The following is a 14675-nucleotide window of genomic DNA, read 5'->3' as shown; positions in this document are numbered from 1 at the left end:
TGTAAGTATGTATTGTGTATATATGTATATAGGTGTATTAGATTCACAGGGACTCGATTCTTGAATTCATTCGCAAGAGAAACGTATGCAAAAATTCTGCTCTTACATAAACGTTACAAGTTGATTGGTTAAAAGCTATGCGATAGCCAACAACTTGCAACTTTTCTGTAAGAACAACAACGCACGGGGATTTTTTAAAGGTCTATCCAGACATATATGCATAAAGAAACGGATTGGTCTATTTCCATATGCACATCCATATGGACCAATCTCTTATGCTTATGTTTATGCGCTATGCAAGTTTGTCTGGATTGATCTTAAAGCCCGTATCAGACTACCGACTGCGAAGGCCGACCCGACTGCCCATCGCGACTGCCGATTCACAATATTCACATCTAGCTAATTAGAGACCCTAATTAGAGGGTCTCTATAGCTAATGTGACTCTGGAGCCCTCTATCGACAAACGTATGCGTAAACTCTGCTCTAATAGAAAAGCTGCAAGTTTATTGGCTAAAAACTGTGCGATAGCCAATCAATTTGCAGCCTTTCTGTTAGAGCAGAGTTTGCGCATACGTTTCTCGTTAGAGAATCGTGCCCCTTTGGCTATCGCACAGTTTTTAGCCAATAAGCTTGCAGCTTTTCTATTAGAGCAGAGTTTACGCATACGTTTGTCGATAGAGAATCGGGTCCCAGAGTCACATTGGCTAGATGTGAGTCGGCAGTCGCGATCGGCAGTCGGGTCGGCCTTCGCAGTCGATAGTCTGATACGGGCTTAGCGGGGTTTACAATGCGAGTCGCAAGAATTGACCAATCACAGTCGATTATTCTCCTCAAATTCGATTGTGATTGGTCCATTTCCTACGACTCACGACCCACGACTCGCATTGTAGACCCCGCATTAAAGCCCGGTCTATAATGGGTGTTGTAAGTCGTAAGAACTGACCAATCACAGTTCATTATTCTTCTTGCGGTCGAAGACCGGGGTACTGTGAAATCGGAGTCGTAAGAAATTGACCAATCCACCACTCACAATCTATTATGGAGGATTCACATTGCGTCCGATCACGTCCGATGTTCGACGTACATACGACGATCCGACATCCAATAACAGAATTTATTATTAGAGACAAAAATTTCCTATTGGATGTCGGATCGTCGTACGTCGAACATCGGACGCAGTGTGAATTCTCCATTATTCTCCTCGCGGTCGAAGAATAATGAACTATGATTGCTCAATTTCTTACGACTCCGACTTCCGATATCTATTGTAGACCGGGCCTAAGGCTGAGTTTCCACTGACGCGTCACGCGTCGCGTCGTCACAAGTTAACCAATCAAAACATCCCATTTCATTACATTCTTGTAAAAAGATCCCTTAAGAAACTCACCATACGGTACGGAGAACGTGTAACTTAATTTCTGTAACTACCGCTGAAGATGGCTCAAAACTGAGTCGAAACGTACGGATCGATGTAATGTATCAAAACGACAAATAAATCACTTATTTCTGATATTACGCACTGTGATCTGCGTCTGACCCTCATAGCCTTCTCCTATTTTAATCTCGAGGGTCCTCATATTATTTTATTTATTATTTTGACTTTTCTTTGATAAAATTTTATTATGTTCTTTGAAGAAGTATAAATTCTTCTTTCAAGTACATAATAAAGACTCTTTCTAAAATTTGTACATTTTAAGACTATTATCATAAAAATATTCTTGCTTAAAGACAACCGTTCTTTATTTTCGAGAATTTTCCTTTCATTTTCCCTCTCAGCATTCTCACGTTATATTCTTCTTTTGGCTCCATCTCTTCATCGCATCAATTGCTACAACGCTACACGGCTACACCTCGATCACTTAGCTGCAGACTGCTGCAGACTAGAGTCCTATATTATAAGAGAAGCGCCAACTTTACTCCCACCACACCCGCCACCCGCCATCTTGTTCCCAACTTGTCCTCAGGGCTGCGTTCCAAAATTCACTCTAGTTAACTAAAATGCTATAGTGTACGTCACGTAAACTATAAATTTTAGTTACCCAGAGTGAATTTTGGAACGCAACCCTGTAGCTTCTGTTTGTTATGGTTAGGTTATAGCGGCTCTACGTTGAAATTGGAGTAACGGTTACATAGGCTGTGTTTTCTTTTAATAATGTTGTGTCTTTTTGTTTTTATTGTAATGCGAACTTCGAAAACGGTAAAGTGTATGTGTGAAATGAAATAAATTTATGGTCAACACTGCTCTGTAATTATTTAAATCAGCAAATCAGTCCTGGAATTTTTGGTTTAGGAAAGGAGCAGGAGAAAATCACAATATTTTTCTTCAGTCAATTTATAGAGTAGGGTAAACCAACCAGTGGATGAACAAATAAGCGGTGTCTCCTATTCATTAGAGACGTGAAATAAAATTATTATCCGTATCACTTTAAGCATCGATGTAGTTGATTCAATATATCATACTGATTATTAAAAAAAATATTAAAGGTGCTTTCAGAATAAAACATTTAGAAAATAAATGGAAAAGTGACAAAAGGACCGATATACCAGTGAATGAACATATGTATTTCATGTAGATACATACCTACTAAATGTATATAGATATTAATAATTAAAGTTAAATATTATATATTTTAACAATCACAGAATGTTTGGACTGGAATAATACTATAAAGCATATAAACCTATGTATTATAAAGCTAATCTAACCTAACCTAACATAAAGCTTTTTTGGCTTTTTGACTCTTGACAATAGTTTTATCTCGAATCGGGGATTAAAGTAACTTTACTTCTTTTCAGTCTCAGAATTAATAAATTTCTTTTTCTTTGACGTAAACTTACTAGTTACTCTTTTTTTTATTTTTTGGAATAATTTAATCAACATATTTACAGCAGTATCTTCTGTAGTTATTGAATCATATGTATAATAGCTATAGAGACGTTTTTTTTTTAATTAAAAATGTCAAAAATTAAAAATGTCAAGTCAATTTATTTAGATTACTATCATTACTATTTAGATACTACCTAATTACCAAAATAGAGCCCACATGTTCATTTACTGGGAAAAGGTTAGAAAATCACACCAGTGAATAGACATCATTATGTATTTTTACGAATTTACAGAAAAATGTTTGACAAAATAAAATATTGACTTTATCTTTACTTATATGATGCAATATATTTACCTTCGAAAATCAATTATAACGCTTATTCAAACGTAAAATCGCAACCTCTCCAAAATTAACCTCTTATTAGCTTGCACGTCATAAGCATAAAAATATTTCTCCTTAAGTCGACACTTTGTTTATAACCGTGACATTGATCTCAACGCCACCTGTTAATTTTTCTCTTAATTTTCATCACAAAATCATTTATCTTTGACCCATAATTTTTTCCATATTTAAAATATAAGTGATTTTGTGTTCATTCACTGGACCCCGTTCATTCACTGGCTGGTTTACCCTATATTACTTACATATCACCGTAGAATACTTAGCACAGCATAAATATACAGTACACAGCCAATAGAAATCAAACTTTGTACTAGAGTAAAGTATACCTTTCAACTAAAAGCATCCAACTATAAGAATATACATAAATACATTTGAATGAGACACAAAAACAAGTAAAAAAAAGTTCAACTTGTGTTCAGTCATACAGATATACATAAAAATAACTTATAAAATAAAAAATAACTCGTAAAATATAAAAAACAACTCATCAAATAAAAATAACTTATTCATTGCAGTTTGGCAGGCAGAGGAGCCAACTTATTGCACAGCCGCATGCATGGCCATTGTCTTACTGCTGAAACAATACTCTTTAACTATAGCAGCACTGCTCTACTCGTACTTGTCTTCATTTAGCAAAATTGTTGGTGCAATAAAGGTTCTTCTCTTTCAGTCTGAAGGCAATTTTGAGCTCAAACTGCTTCTCGTGGTCCATTAAATCATCAAGGTGAGCAATGTTTACTTCATCCGTGTGTTACAAGATTTTCACTATTAACAATGTCCAGGGAGAGTGAGATAACTTTGTTAGCGTTCAGCATAGTGGCAATATTTTTGAAGGCATGAACTGGGTCAGGCATGAATATCAGCTCATCTCCAGACCTCTCAGGATGTAGTATGTTGACTTTGACCTCGCTCCTGGTACATTTTACACCAAATGCCTTCCACACACTTCTATTGTCGGAACCCATATCACTTATAACACAGCAAACCCTCAGCCCAATACCTTCTGCCTTTTTCAGAATTTGCAGAACTATTGATTGCATAGCTTTTCCTGTTGCATTTTCCACCTCAAGCAATTCTTCATCTACTTTACATGTAAAGTAATATGCAACTGGAAATTTCCAGCGGAGGGAACAACCTGCAAGCATAAACACTAATGCTTTTCTAGCAAGTCCAGAATGGGTAGGAAAAGTGCATTTGCCAATTATTTTCTTCAGTCTTGTATCATACACCTCACCTTCTTTAATTGCAATTTCATCCATAACTAGTATACAGTCCTTGTCAGGGTCTGGCATACATGGGACTTCATAGTGCATCATGTCAAATACCTCATCTATAATACCACTATCAAATCTGCAGTTCTTAACTTTATTTTGCAAGGAGCGTATAGATGGGAATATTCAATTTTTGCTGCAACTTCTGAAAGGCTTCTTCTTTGCTGCGGATATTCTCTTTCAGCATTTCTATGTCACTTGCAGCATCAGGTTTGTCATGAACACCATTCAGAGTTTTTCCAGCATCACAACCAACGTTTGTATCGCTTGCAAAGCTAGACACACTCGGACTCTTACAAGGAAAAAGAGATTCTGATTCCACACTTTCACATGGCGCAGCAGGAGGAGGCGAGTTTCCACTACTATTCACAGCCAATGTATGATCACAGCATTCATTGCTATTTGTAAGGGGCATATCCCCACAACTCGCTGCACTCTCTCTCGTCATTACCTACACCAGAGTCACCACATATCATAAGAGTGGTATCCGATGGATCAGCTAAGGAACCCATAGATTCATCCATACAAACAATACTGACATTTCCGATATCTTGGAAAGTTTTATGTCTGAAACCAGAATATGGGTGGTCACCTCGTCCTATCCTCTGCTTAGAGTCACATAAAGGAGTGGAGGAGTAGAGGTGGTCCGAATGTGAAGACTGATGCTTAGAAGGTCTGCGGGAAGTTTTATTCAGAATACTGCTCTCGTAGAAAGAAGTTGGGACAACCGAGATGCGCAACTTCCGCAAACCGTCCATCCTTGACATCTCCCACTGGTTCCCGTCAAAGTGAGTCTGTACATCAGAAATGCATAAGCCATATATAAGACGTCTGAAAAAGAGCAATAATAGTTAATGGCTTTAAATGTCCACCTACCTCACACAGAGAACTCTTTGAGTGTGGGTTCCAGTTGGGATTACATAAAACGCGGCGTATAATTTTGATCCATATTTCTCTTCGGTCTTTCTCCTTGGGGATAGAGAAGAGCGTGATTCCTTGCCCATCCCGACTTTTGCAGTTCGGGGCACAACAACGACGTACCATCTGCAGAATTCAGATACGTATAATATATTCATGAACTGCAGTGGCAAAGATATTTTGCCAAATTGACATTACGTTTAAACACTAATCGATTTTTCTAAATTTCAAAGGTTAATGCAAAACACTTACAGTATATTAACTAAAGGATAGAAGAAATAAATCTTATATTATTTGTCAGGTTTTCTCACAAATGTAGGAAACACTTCAATACTCACTTTTTTTGTAGAATTCTTCTGTCTGATTCTGTCATTTCGCTCACTTAACACCGCAAATCTACCGCCAGACCACAGTTTGAATCTCATGCTTGGGAACGACATGTCGGATCCCGGCGACCAATCAGAAAAGGCGGCACAGATCGCGCTTCTTTCTATATATAGGACTCTACTAGAGTCCCTTTATATAGACTCTACTGCAGACGATGTTGTAACACGCGCATGTTATTATTCTGCTCTTTAGCACTGACGTAGTCAATTGACTTATTGTATAAATTTTAATATTTACACTAATAGAACATTAGGCTGCGTTCGGGGAGCGCGCTATTAGCGCTATTTGCTTATTCTATCCTTGTTCTACACTTGTTGAGCGATAAAGATAGAATGATGCAATAGCGCTAATAGCGCGCTCCCCGAACGCACCCTTACTCTTACACTATGTAAAAATCATTATTTATTTTTTTATTTAATTTTTTGATAATTTTATAACCAATTATTAATGATAATTTTTTGGTTGCTACATTGATTAGAGCAGCCGGGTAAGAGCCTCCTTAAAAGCACGAACCTCCGGACTGCCTCCGGAGGAGTATTCAGAGTTAATACGTTAATACGAGAGTTAAAACGCTCCATAAAAGCGGTTAAAAAGGCGGTTCCCAGCGAGAAATGACCTATCGAATCGGCGTCTAATAATTGACATCAAAAACGTATATCGAAAAGTAAAATTGAAATATTCATCGATTTCGATTGATTTATGGCACAACTTTCGATGACTTTTTAACTCAGAATAAATCGATTTCGACTCGATATTGATTATTATTTCTTCACTGCAGATAATCCGCAATTAAATATATATTACATAAAATTACTAAATTTGATAATTTTTAATTTTTCTGTGTATTTCGTTTGTAAATCGTTTGTAATTAATTATGAGTCAGTTTTTAACGTTTGTGAACAATTAGTTTGTTTGTATAAATTAACAATTTTATTTTGGCCAATGATGTCAGCCGACACTTTTTAATAACAAATAGATTTTTGATTACTGATAACTGTAATTAATAGGAAATTGTATGTAATTTACGAATATACCAGTGTAACGTTTGTGAATTAATAAATTTCTGAGTTATTTGCAAAATTAGTTCAGTTAATATGGTTATACTGCGCAGATAACTGTGCTGCGCATGCGCAAAATGTACTCAAGGCTCATGCGCACAAAAAGCACGTCGACGCATTTTGCATGGCGGAAGTCGATGCGGTGGCTAATCACTTCTCACCTTTCTGTAACTAGCGGGCGATTATTGGCCACGCATTACCTGGTATGAAGCTAGCCGACAGAAATTACTAAATTTAATTAGTTATAATTTTTCTAAAGCGTATTTCGTTTGTAAATCTTTCGTGATTGATTCGTGACATCTCTTTTACGATATGTCTTTTAATAAAAGCAAAAGAATATGTTAAAAATATTTTTCCGGTCAATCAAAAATAGTTATTTATTATTTTATATTATTATATTATTTTATGTTCATATTAACAATGCGCGGACCCCGTATTTTTAGAGCACTCAGCCGGACACTTTAGGACTTTTAAGGCCAGAGGGCGTTTAAAAACGTTTTTATGTTACAAGAAATTTATGTATCATCTTTAAGGTTTCAAGAAGTGATTTCTATCAGTACAAAATTACCTTTTTCAAAAAAGGTAAAAAAAGGGCGCCAAGTACACGCGTGTTGTTACCTCGAAAAAAAAACCAAGTGGTAGTATCATTAATTTTATTCAAAAATAAATAAAATTTATTCTAACCTAGGTGGTAGTAGCTTTAATTTTTTTAAACAAAATTATTAAATTACAAAATTGTTACTTTATTTAATCCAAGTGATATCTACTTCGAAAAAGCCTAAATATAACAAGTGGTATCTATTAAAAAAAAAAAAAAAAAAATGTGAAATCTTTTAATACTGCGCCAATTACAAAGAGAATATATACCTTTAAAAAAACCAAGTGGTATGTATCTTTGTATTCCTGAGAGTCTTTCTATCAACCCAAGTGGTAATAGTTTTAATTCTCCTTGATAAAGTTATAATATTACAAAGAATTATTTTAATCACAAAGAATTAAAGAGGTAACATTATAAAATAAAAATATTTAATTAAAATAAAATAAATAAATTTTTCTTGTAAAAAACTTGGCGCTGCTTTTTTAAGGTTTAGAACCTTTGCACAAGACTTTCGTATGGCAACGTAGTGTAACGAAACGTGGGTCAACGCACAAGAAACGTATAGTTACGGCGTTAAGCGTCGTCTACAATGGCAGCAGGAGTATGCAATAAGACGTAAGCAGTAAACTATTCTATTGACCAATTACAGTCGATTATTCTTGAATTGTAAAAATTCCATTAGTCAATAACTTACTGCTTACGTCTTACTGTATACTCCTGCTGCCATTGTAGATGACGCTTTATGCCCGATCTACAATAGCTGTAGTAAGCTGTAGTAAGCCTCAAGATGTAAGAAATTGACCAATCACAGTCGATTATTCTCCTCACATTCGCCTGTAATTGGTCAATTTCTTACGGCTTGAGGCTTACTACAGCTTACTACAGCTATTGTAGATCGGGCATTATACGTCAATACGTTTCTTGTGCGTTGATCTACGTTACGTTACCATACGAAAATTTTGTGCGGAGGCTCTAACCGATACGTTTCTTGTGCGTTAATCCACGTTACGTTACGCTACGATATCATACGAGAGTCTTGTGCGGAGGCTCTTATCCAGACAAATTTGCATAGCGCATAAACATAAGAAATTAATTGGTTTATATGTATATGTGCAAAAGGAAATAGACCAATCCATCTCTTTATGCATATGCTTATATGCACCTATGCAAGTTTGTCTAGGTTGACCTTGGACAAAGCGCAGCGCCAAGTTTTTTACAAGAAAAATTTATTTATTTTATTTTAATTAAATATATTTTTATTTTATAATGTTACCTCTTTAATTCTTTGTGATTAAAATAATTCTTTGTAATATTATAACTTTATCAAGGAGAATTAAAACTATTACCACTTGGGTTGATAGAAAGACTCTCAGGAATACAAAGATACATACCACTTGGTTTTTTTTAAGGTATATATTCTCTTTGTAATTGGCGCAGTATTAAAAGATTTCACATTTTTTTTTTTTTTTAATAGATACCACTTGTTATATTTAGGCTTTTTCGAAGTAGATATCACTTGGATTAAATAAAGTAACAATTTTGTAATTTAATAATTTTGTTTAAAAAAATTAAAGCTACTACCACCTAGGTTAGAATAAATTTTATTTATTTTTGAATAAAATTAATGATACTACCACTTGGTTTTTTTTTTCGAGGTAACAACCACGCGTGTACTTGGCGCCCTTTTTTTACCTTTTTTGAAAAAGGTAATTTTGTACTGATATCATGCGTTTTGTAGTGTTACGCATCCTCTTCTAAAAAAGGCATGTCATCCATAAGGCATGTCATTTAGAACTTCGAGATAGACTGTGCGCGTACCTTCGATATTATTTCTGTACTTATAAATATATTCAGACTACTTATACGATAAAGGAGGAAAAGAGAAGAAAAAGGGAGAGAAAAGAAGGGCACGAAACGATAACGCAGTGACTACGCCAGGCATATACGATACGTGAACCCCGGTAGCACCAAATTCAACGGTAATTTTAGTTCTGTCTGGTACAGATTCCTTATATTTCAATAAAATCTCTACTTGAAGTCAGGCTGTTTCTAGATCCTAGATTATTTCTTCTTCGCGAATCTCTGTGGCACACTCGCGCGTGCCGTAGTGTCATACATTTGCCTTGTATCCATGTAATAAGTAAGTATAATATAATACAATAAGTTACGCATAACTCGTATGTTGCCTTGTACATAATAATTATACACAATTCGTACAATAGTTGCGTACAATTCGTCTTTTCGACCCGTGAGTTTTACGAACTTGAGCAAACAAAACGGTGATGTGATCAAGACGAGAAGTGAGACGACAGTTTCCATTTATTTCTTCTATATATACCTTTTAATTTTAACTAGTGAATAAAAAGTACTTTACAACAGATCTGGGACTTGGTTGAACATTTCGAGCCGATTTCGTTGTCGACGCCTACCATCTCCCTTTCGACATTCGTATCATAACATCATCGAGCCACCAGACACGTAAAGCGTGGGATGCTTTATCCTTCATTTCAGGAACGCTCATAGTATAATTGATATATATCGATGGAATTATAATCATCTTAAGCAATATGAAATAAATATAGTTAGTTATTAATAACAAAAGAATTTAAAACACAGAATTATTTAAAAAAAGAAAGTATTAACTATAGCCAGTTTTTTACACGTTTAAAAAAAATTACTGAAGTTCGCGTGCGTTTCCTTTAATATCGCGCGCGATTTTGAAGAAATCTTTTCAAAACCGCGTGTGTTTTTCTCTTGAAACCGCGTCCGGATTTTTTATACCGCGCGTGCGGTTTCTATAAAACCGCGGCGGGTTTGTTGAAGCCGCGTGTAATTTTTTTAAAAGCATGTGCGATTTAATTGATACCCCGTGCGGATTCTTTAAAACTGCTAAGAGCTCGGGCGGTTTTTTTTTTATTTTGTATAAAGAGCGCTGTCATTTTTTTTTTTTTTTAAATCGCCTAACAAACGCCGGCGTTTCTGTTAAAGTTAGCCGCTTCATTGCGACTGCATCGAATAAATCAGTGTGGATCAAGCTTTACACACACGTGGACACGTGCGGTATAGTTTGTTCACTCGAGGGCGCTTTCCGCGGTAACGTGTGCACAATGCACATGCATTTTTTGTATGTGATTGATTGGTCATGTCATCAGGAAGCTGGAGTCACAATCTGGAGTAGATAGGTTATGATAGCTCTTCGCAAGACCTCGGAATTTAGTGCTAACGAAATATGAGTGAACGTGCTTGCGGTATCGTTACAAATGGCCATCACACTGATATCGTTTTAAAATCGTACAGGTATTGGACAATGATCTGTACGCGTCTTCTTGTTGGGACACGGTTATATTTATTTACGTTATATTTATTTATCACGTTTTTATTTTTACAGCAATCGCACACTGCTGATTGTAACGCACTTTAAAAAGCTCGGAACGTTATTGACGATAAATCGCGAATCCGCTGTGAACGGTTACAACAGCGATGTATTCTCGATAAAGTAAGTAAGAACGTTATTATAAGTTTAACAACAATGTAGCGATTAATATATTATCATAATGTAAGTAAAATAGTTCACCGCGTTGCTTAATGCATTATATCTATCTAAATTAATATTCCCTTAAAATTAGGACCGTTTTTGGCAGCGACAACAATGACGTTCATGTAGCCGCTAGATACATAGCGCAACAAATAAACATTGAGAAACCGTTGCTACTGTCAATAGCACTAAAAGATTATAATCTGGAGACCTTGAAATCCATCGTCGCTGCTGTAAATCAGATAAAATTATAGTAATCATTGAATCGCCATGAGCTTAATCTTTGGTCAACTTGTTATCGGCCCACCCGGCAGTGGGAAAACAACGTATTGCAATGCAATGTCCAAATTCTTGGAGTCTATTGGGAGAAAAATGGCTGTTATTAATATTGGTGTGTAAATGTTATATTTTAATTGCTTCCTTCCTGACTAAATCTAAAGCACACAATCGTTGCATTTTTAGATCCGGCAAACGAAAATATGGAGTACACTCCACACAGCGGCAGATATATCTGAATTAATTAAACACGAAGAGGCCATGACGCACTGTAAACTTGGACCAAATGGAGCTTTAATTTACTGCATGGAATTTTTGGCAATCAACGTCAAATGGCTTATCACAAAAATCTTAAATTTAAAGGATCACTACCTTATTTTTGATTGTCCTGGTCAAGTGGGTTTCTCTCCTATTTTCAAAATTATTCTTTTCTATCTTATGTCCGATAATGCCAAATAGCGTTTAATGTGATAGGTTGAATTATATACGCATCATAAATCCGTGAGCCAGATAGCCGAGGAATTGAATTAGAATTTAGTGAGATTATGCAGCGTGCATCTCGTGGATTCGCATCATTGTAGCGATCCTGGTAGGCATTAATGCACTTGATCGAATTAGTTAAATGACCAACTATATGAAATTATTAGCGTTTCATTGCTCAATACAATCATTATAATTTATAGGAAAATACTTGTCCTCTCTAACTCTTTGCACAACGGTGATGTTACAAATAGGTTTACCTCATGTAAATATCATGACGAAGTTTGACGAGATGAAAAAGTTCGGCGATCACCTAGCATTCAATATAGATTACTACACTGAAGTACTAGATTTAAAGTATCTCTTGGAACGATTGGATGAAGATCCCTTTACTGCAAAGTATGCTAAACGTAATTAAATAAAGATATTTCATTAAAAACCGAAATACGCAGAAAGTTTTTAAACAGGTCTAATGTTTTATAGATACAAAAAACTTAATGCTGCACTGGTATCAATAATCAAGAACTACAGTCTTGTCAGTTTTATACCATTGGACGTTAACAACAAAGCCATGTTGCTACAAGTAAAGAACGCGGTGGATAAAGCCAATGGATATGTTTTCGGTGGTAATGAACCGCGAGACGTTCAAACGTTACTCGCATGTGCGGTAGGGGCAGTCAGCGAAGCTGAAAAAATGTCAACGTTCGATGAATATTTATGAACGATCTCACTTTGGAGTAACTCTGACATACATCCATACACGTATTTATGTAAGAATATCTTGATGTAATTTTTATTATGTTTATAAATAATAAATGCCGTGTAGTTGAGTACTCTTATCATTTACAAAGTATCTTTATTACATGCATATTTTTCAATCTGATTGACGAAAATTTGTGCCAAGTCGTCGTAGTCGTAGACTCGTTTTAAAAATGTGTCCGTAAGTTTTAAACCGGAAATAGTCTGTAAAGAAACGATACTAAGTACAGTGCATCCCCGTAATCTTCGTAATTCCCGTAAATCACTTACGATAATGCCTGTATCTAAGGTAATGAAACAGAGAGGTATGTCCATGGAAGCGCCGGGTTTCAGAGTGCCAATTTTTGTGTCAGACATCCCGCACCAAGCTACGGAATTATTCGACTCCAAACTCAATAACAATTCTTTCTTCTTACTTCTTTCTCTATAGAAGAGGGTGAAAAAATTGTTATTATATTCACAATAATTCTATATATTCTTTTGATGTAATCGTACTTACGATGTATTTATTATATGGCATGTACAATTAACTGGTTCTTCAAGATGAGCTTTTAAAGGAATATTCTTTATGATAACCCTTAGATCTCCATATTCAGGTGCCTGAGACAACATTGGAACAATTTTATACATAATCATATTCGTTGAGGAATAACGTAACATACCATTCTCTGCAATTGACTCGTTTGCAATCTTCCTCTTTCTCTCAAATTGCTTCTCCACACGATGTCCAGTTTGCCAATATTTGTAGCATTTTGCATCATTTTCGAATCTTTCAATAAGCTTGACTGTGGTTTTAAACAATACAGATATTGTCTACTACAGCCTGTATCTAACTGATTTACACTTCCGTAGATAGATTCCCCTTTGTCGTTTGTATTCAACGTAGTTACTGAAAAATGATGCGTTTTGAATTTAAGATTCCAACTCAACATTGTCATAATTAGTAAAAACTTACTACTAATAAAGTGGGACGACTCGAGAGCTACTTTTTCTAAGCAAATTGGCCCAGATGTTAGATTCTGTATTTGTGCTTCGAGATAAACCTCATCTGACTTCAAGAAATATTATCATGAAAACACATTATCAGACTACAATAACAATCGTATAAAGTATCGTTAATACAATAGATATCTAAATATTACTTCTGCGTTATAAAACTTGGTCTTCACATCTAGTGGTTTAACCACCTGGAACTTGAAATACTTAAACGGGATTTTGTAGTAACTTACGATAATTTACTCCGCGTAAACGAGTGAATTATCGTAAGTTACTACAGAAGTAACACTCGCGTAAACGTAGTACACACACACACACACACACACTATCTGTCACGTATACTATGTTTACGCGAGCGTTTTACTTCCGTAGTAACTTATTATACGATAATTCCTCCACGTAAATGGAGATTCTGTAGCAACTTATGATAATTCATCCCGCGTAAACGAGTAAATTATCGTAAGTTACTACAAAAGTAACGCTCGCGTAAACATACAGTTTGACAACTTTTACAAGGCAGCATATACGTACGTGTTTGTACGATTTTGTAGATACACCTTCCTTCTTAAAGATCTCTCGGCATCAGCTCTTTACGGTCAATACTTATATATATTTCACTATCTGTCACGACGCGGCAACGGTCACGACTATCACACACTTACACTTATCCTTTTCTAGGTTGTAAAAAACTGTCACGCACTGCGACAGTGCACGAGTGCACTCTCGTGTCAAAAATGGGAAAGTGACACACCAGCCGCCATTTTTGTCCGACGTGGACGTTTCTTAAAAAAAAATTTTCCACATTTGGACTTTGCATTGCAATATCTTCGCTCGTAGGGCACGTAACGAAAAAAAAGACTCTTATTTATAAATCAAACCCCAAGCTATCGATCGAACCTACTTAGAAGTTGATCCGTTCACTCGTTATTGAGATCTCAAAATCTCGGATACTCGCAACTCATGCGTTCGCGTAAAAGAGTCACGGTGCGTCTCGCTTCGCGCGTACTTGGCGCGAGACACTACCGTGTCTCTTGATACTTACATAGGCCAAACTGTTGCATTTTTTTTTTGTTAATTGTGTTGAAACGTCAAGAAAAAACTGTAAAAAATGCGAGTTCTTACAAATAATATCATAACTCTTAAATGTGTGGCTACAAGAAAAAGTA

At 35.8% G+C, this 14675-nt stretch overlaps 3 protein-coding genes, 1 long non-coding RNA gene and 1 pseudogene across 6 annotated transcripts; 3 read left to right on the top strand and 2 right to left on the bottom strand.

The window, feature by feature from the left end:
* Positions 1-1786: 1786 nt before the first annotated feature.
* Positions 1787-5528, top strand: LOC143896587 (uncharacterized). 2 transcript variants are annotated; one of them, XR_013256694.1, is made up of 4 exons: positions 1787-2591; positions 3747-3955; positions 5116-5290; positions 5388-5528. It is a non-coding gene; the product is annotated as an uncharacterized LOC143896587 (long non-coding RNA). The 2 variants fall into 2 exon arrangements; XR_013256695.1 differs by having other exon boundaries at positions 1788-2485.
* LOC143896586 (uncharacterized) lies at positions 3184-5859 on the bottom strand. Its single transcript, XM_077404538.1, has 3 exons — positions 5759-5859; positions 5379-5546; positions 3184-5296 (listed from the first exon to the last, which is right to left on the bottom strand). The coding sequence occupies exons 1-3, from the start codon at positions 5843-5845 to the stop codon at positions 4901-4903; spliced, it is 651 nt and encodes a 216-aa protein (XP_077260664.1). The 5' UTR covers positions 5846-5859; the 3' UTR covers positions 3184-4900.
* Positions 5860-10219: 4360 nt separating this feature from the next.
* Positions 10220-12611, top strand: LOC143896584 (GPN-loop GTPase 2-like; annotated as a pseudogene). Its single transcript, XR_013256693.1, has 7 exons — positions 10220-10760; positions 10852-10959; positions 11090-11389; positions 11461-11670; positions 11749-11863; positions 11958-12153; positions 12238-12611. The product of XR_013256693.1 is annotated as a GPN-loop GTPase 2-like (transcript).
* LOC143896571 (proteasome assembly chaperone 3-like) lies at positions 10693-11252 on the top strand. The gene is made up of 3 exons (XM_077404512.1): positions 10693-10760; positions 10852-10959; positions 11090-11252. The coding sequence occupies exons 1-3, from the start codon at positions 10693-10695 to the stop codon at positions 11250-11252; spliced, it is 339 nt and encodes a 112-aa protein (XP_077260638.1).
* On the bottom strand, positions 12586-14049 carry LOC143896585 (trafficking protein particle complex subunit 13-like). The gene is made up of 7 exons (XM_077404537.1): positions 14006-14049; positions 13656-13700; positions 13469-13565; positions 13176-13402; positions 13013-13113; positions 12784-12937; positions 12586-12717 (listed from the first exon to the last, which is right to left on the bottom strand). The coding sequence occupies exons 1-7, from the start codon at positions 14030-14032 to the stop codon at positions 12598-12600; spliced, it is 771 nt and encodes a 256-aa protein (XP_077260663.1). The 5' UTR covers positions 14033-14049; the 3' UTR covers positions 12586-12597.
* Positions 14050-14675: the final 626 nt, after the last annotated feature.

Source organism: Temnothorax americanus, unplaced genomic scaffold, assembly GCF_048541705.1.
Source record: "Temnothorax americanus isolate GAGA-0224 unplaced genomic scaffold, ASM4854170v1 Scaffold19, whole genome shotgun sequence".
NCBI classification, from domain to species: domain Eukaryota; kingdom Metazoa; phylum Arthropoda; class Insecta; order Hymenoptera; family Formicidae; genus Temnothorax; species Temnothorax americanus.
Note: the sequence above shows the minus strand (reverse complement) of the source record. Positions and strands in the feature narration are given on the sequence as shown.

Coding starts and splice junctions, on each gene's coding strand:
- LOC143896571 (XM_077404512.1), top strand. CDS start 10,693: ATGAGTGAACGTGCTTGCGGTATCGTTACAAATGGCCATCACACTGAT. Junction 10,761..10,851: donor ATCGTTTTAAAATCGTACAG/GTATTGGACAAT, acceptor TTATTTTTACAG/CAATCGCACACTGCTGATTG. Junction 10,960..11,089: donor AGCGATGTATTCTCGATAAA/GTAAGTAAGAAC, acceptor CCTTAAAATTAG/GACCGTTTTTGGCAGCGACA.
- LOC143896585 (XM_077404537.1), bottom strand. CDS start 14,032: ATGCTGCCTTGTAAAAGTTGTCAAACT. Junction 13,701..14,005: donor CTTGTAAAAGTTGTCAAACT/GTATGTTTACGC, acceptor TTCAAGTTCCAG/GTGGTTAAACCACTAGATGT. Junction 12,718..12,783: donor CCTTAGATACAGGCATTATC/GTAAGTGATTTA, acceptor GTTTCTTTACAG/ACTATTTCCGGTTTAAAACT.
- LOC143896586 (XM_077404538.1), bottom strand. CDS start 5,845: ATGAGATTCAAACTGTGGTCTGGCGGTAGATTTGCGGTGTTAAGTGAG. Junction 5,547..5,758: donor AGAAGAATTCTACAAAAAAA/GTGAGTATTGAA, acceptor TGAATTCTGCAG/ATGGTACGTCGTTGTTGTGC. Junction 5,297..5,378: donor CAAAGAGTTCTCTGTGTGAG/GTAGGTGGACAT, acceptor TCTGATGTACAG/ACTCACTTTGACGGGAACCA.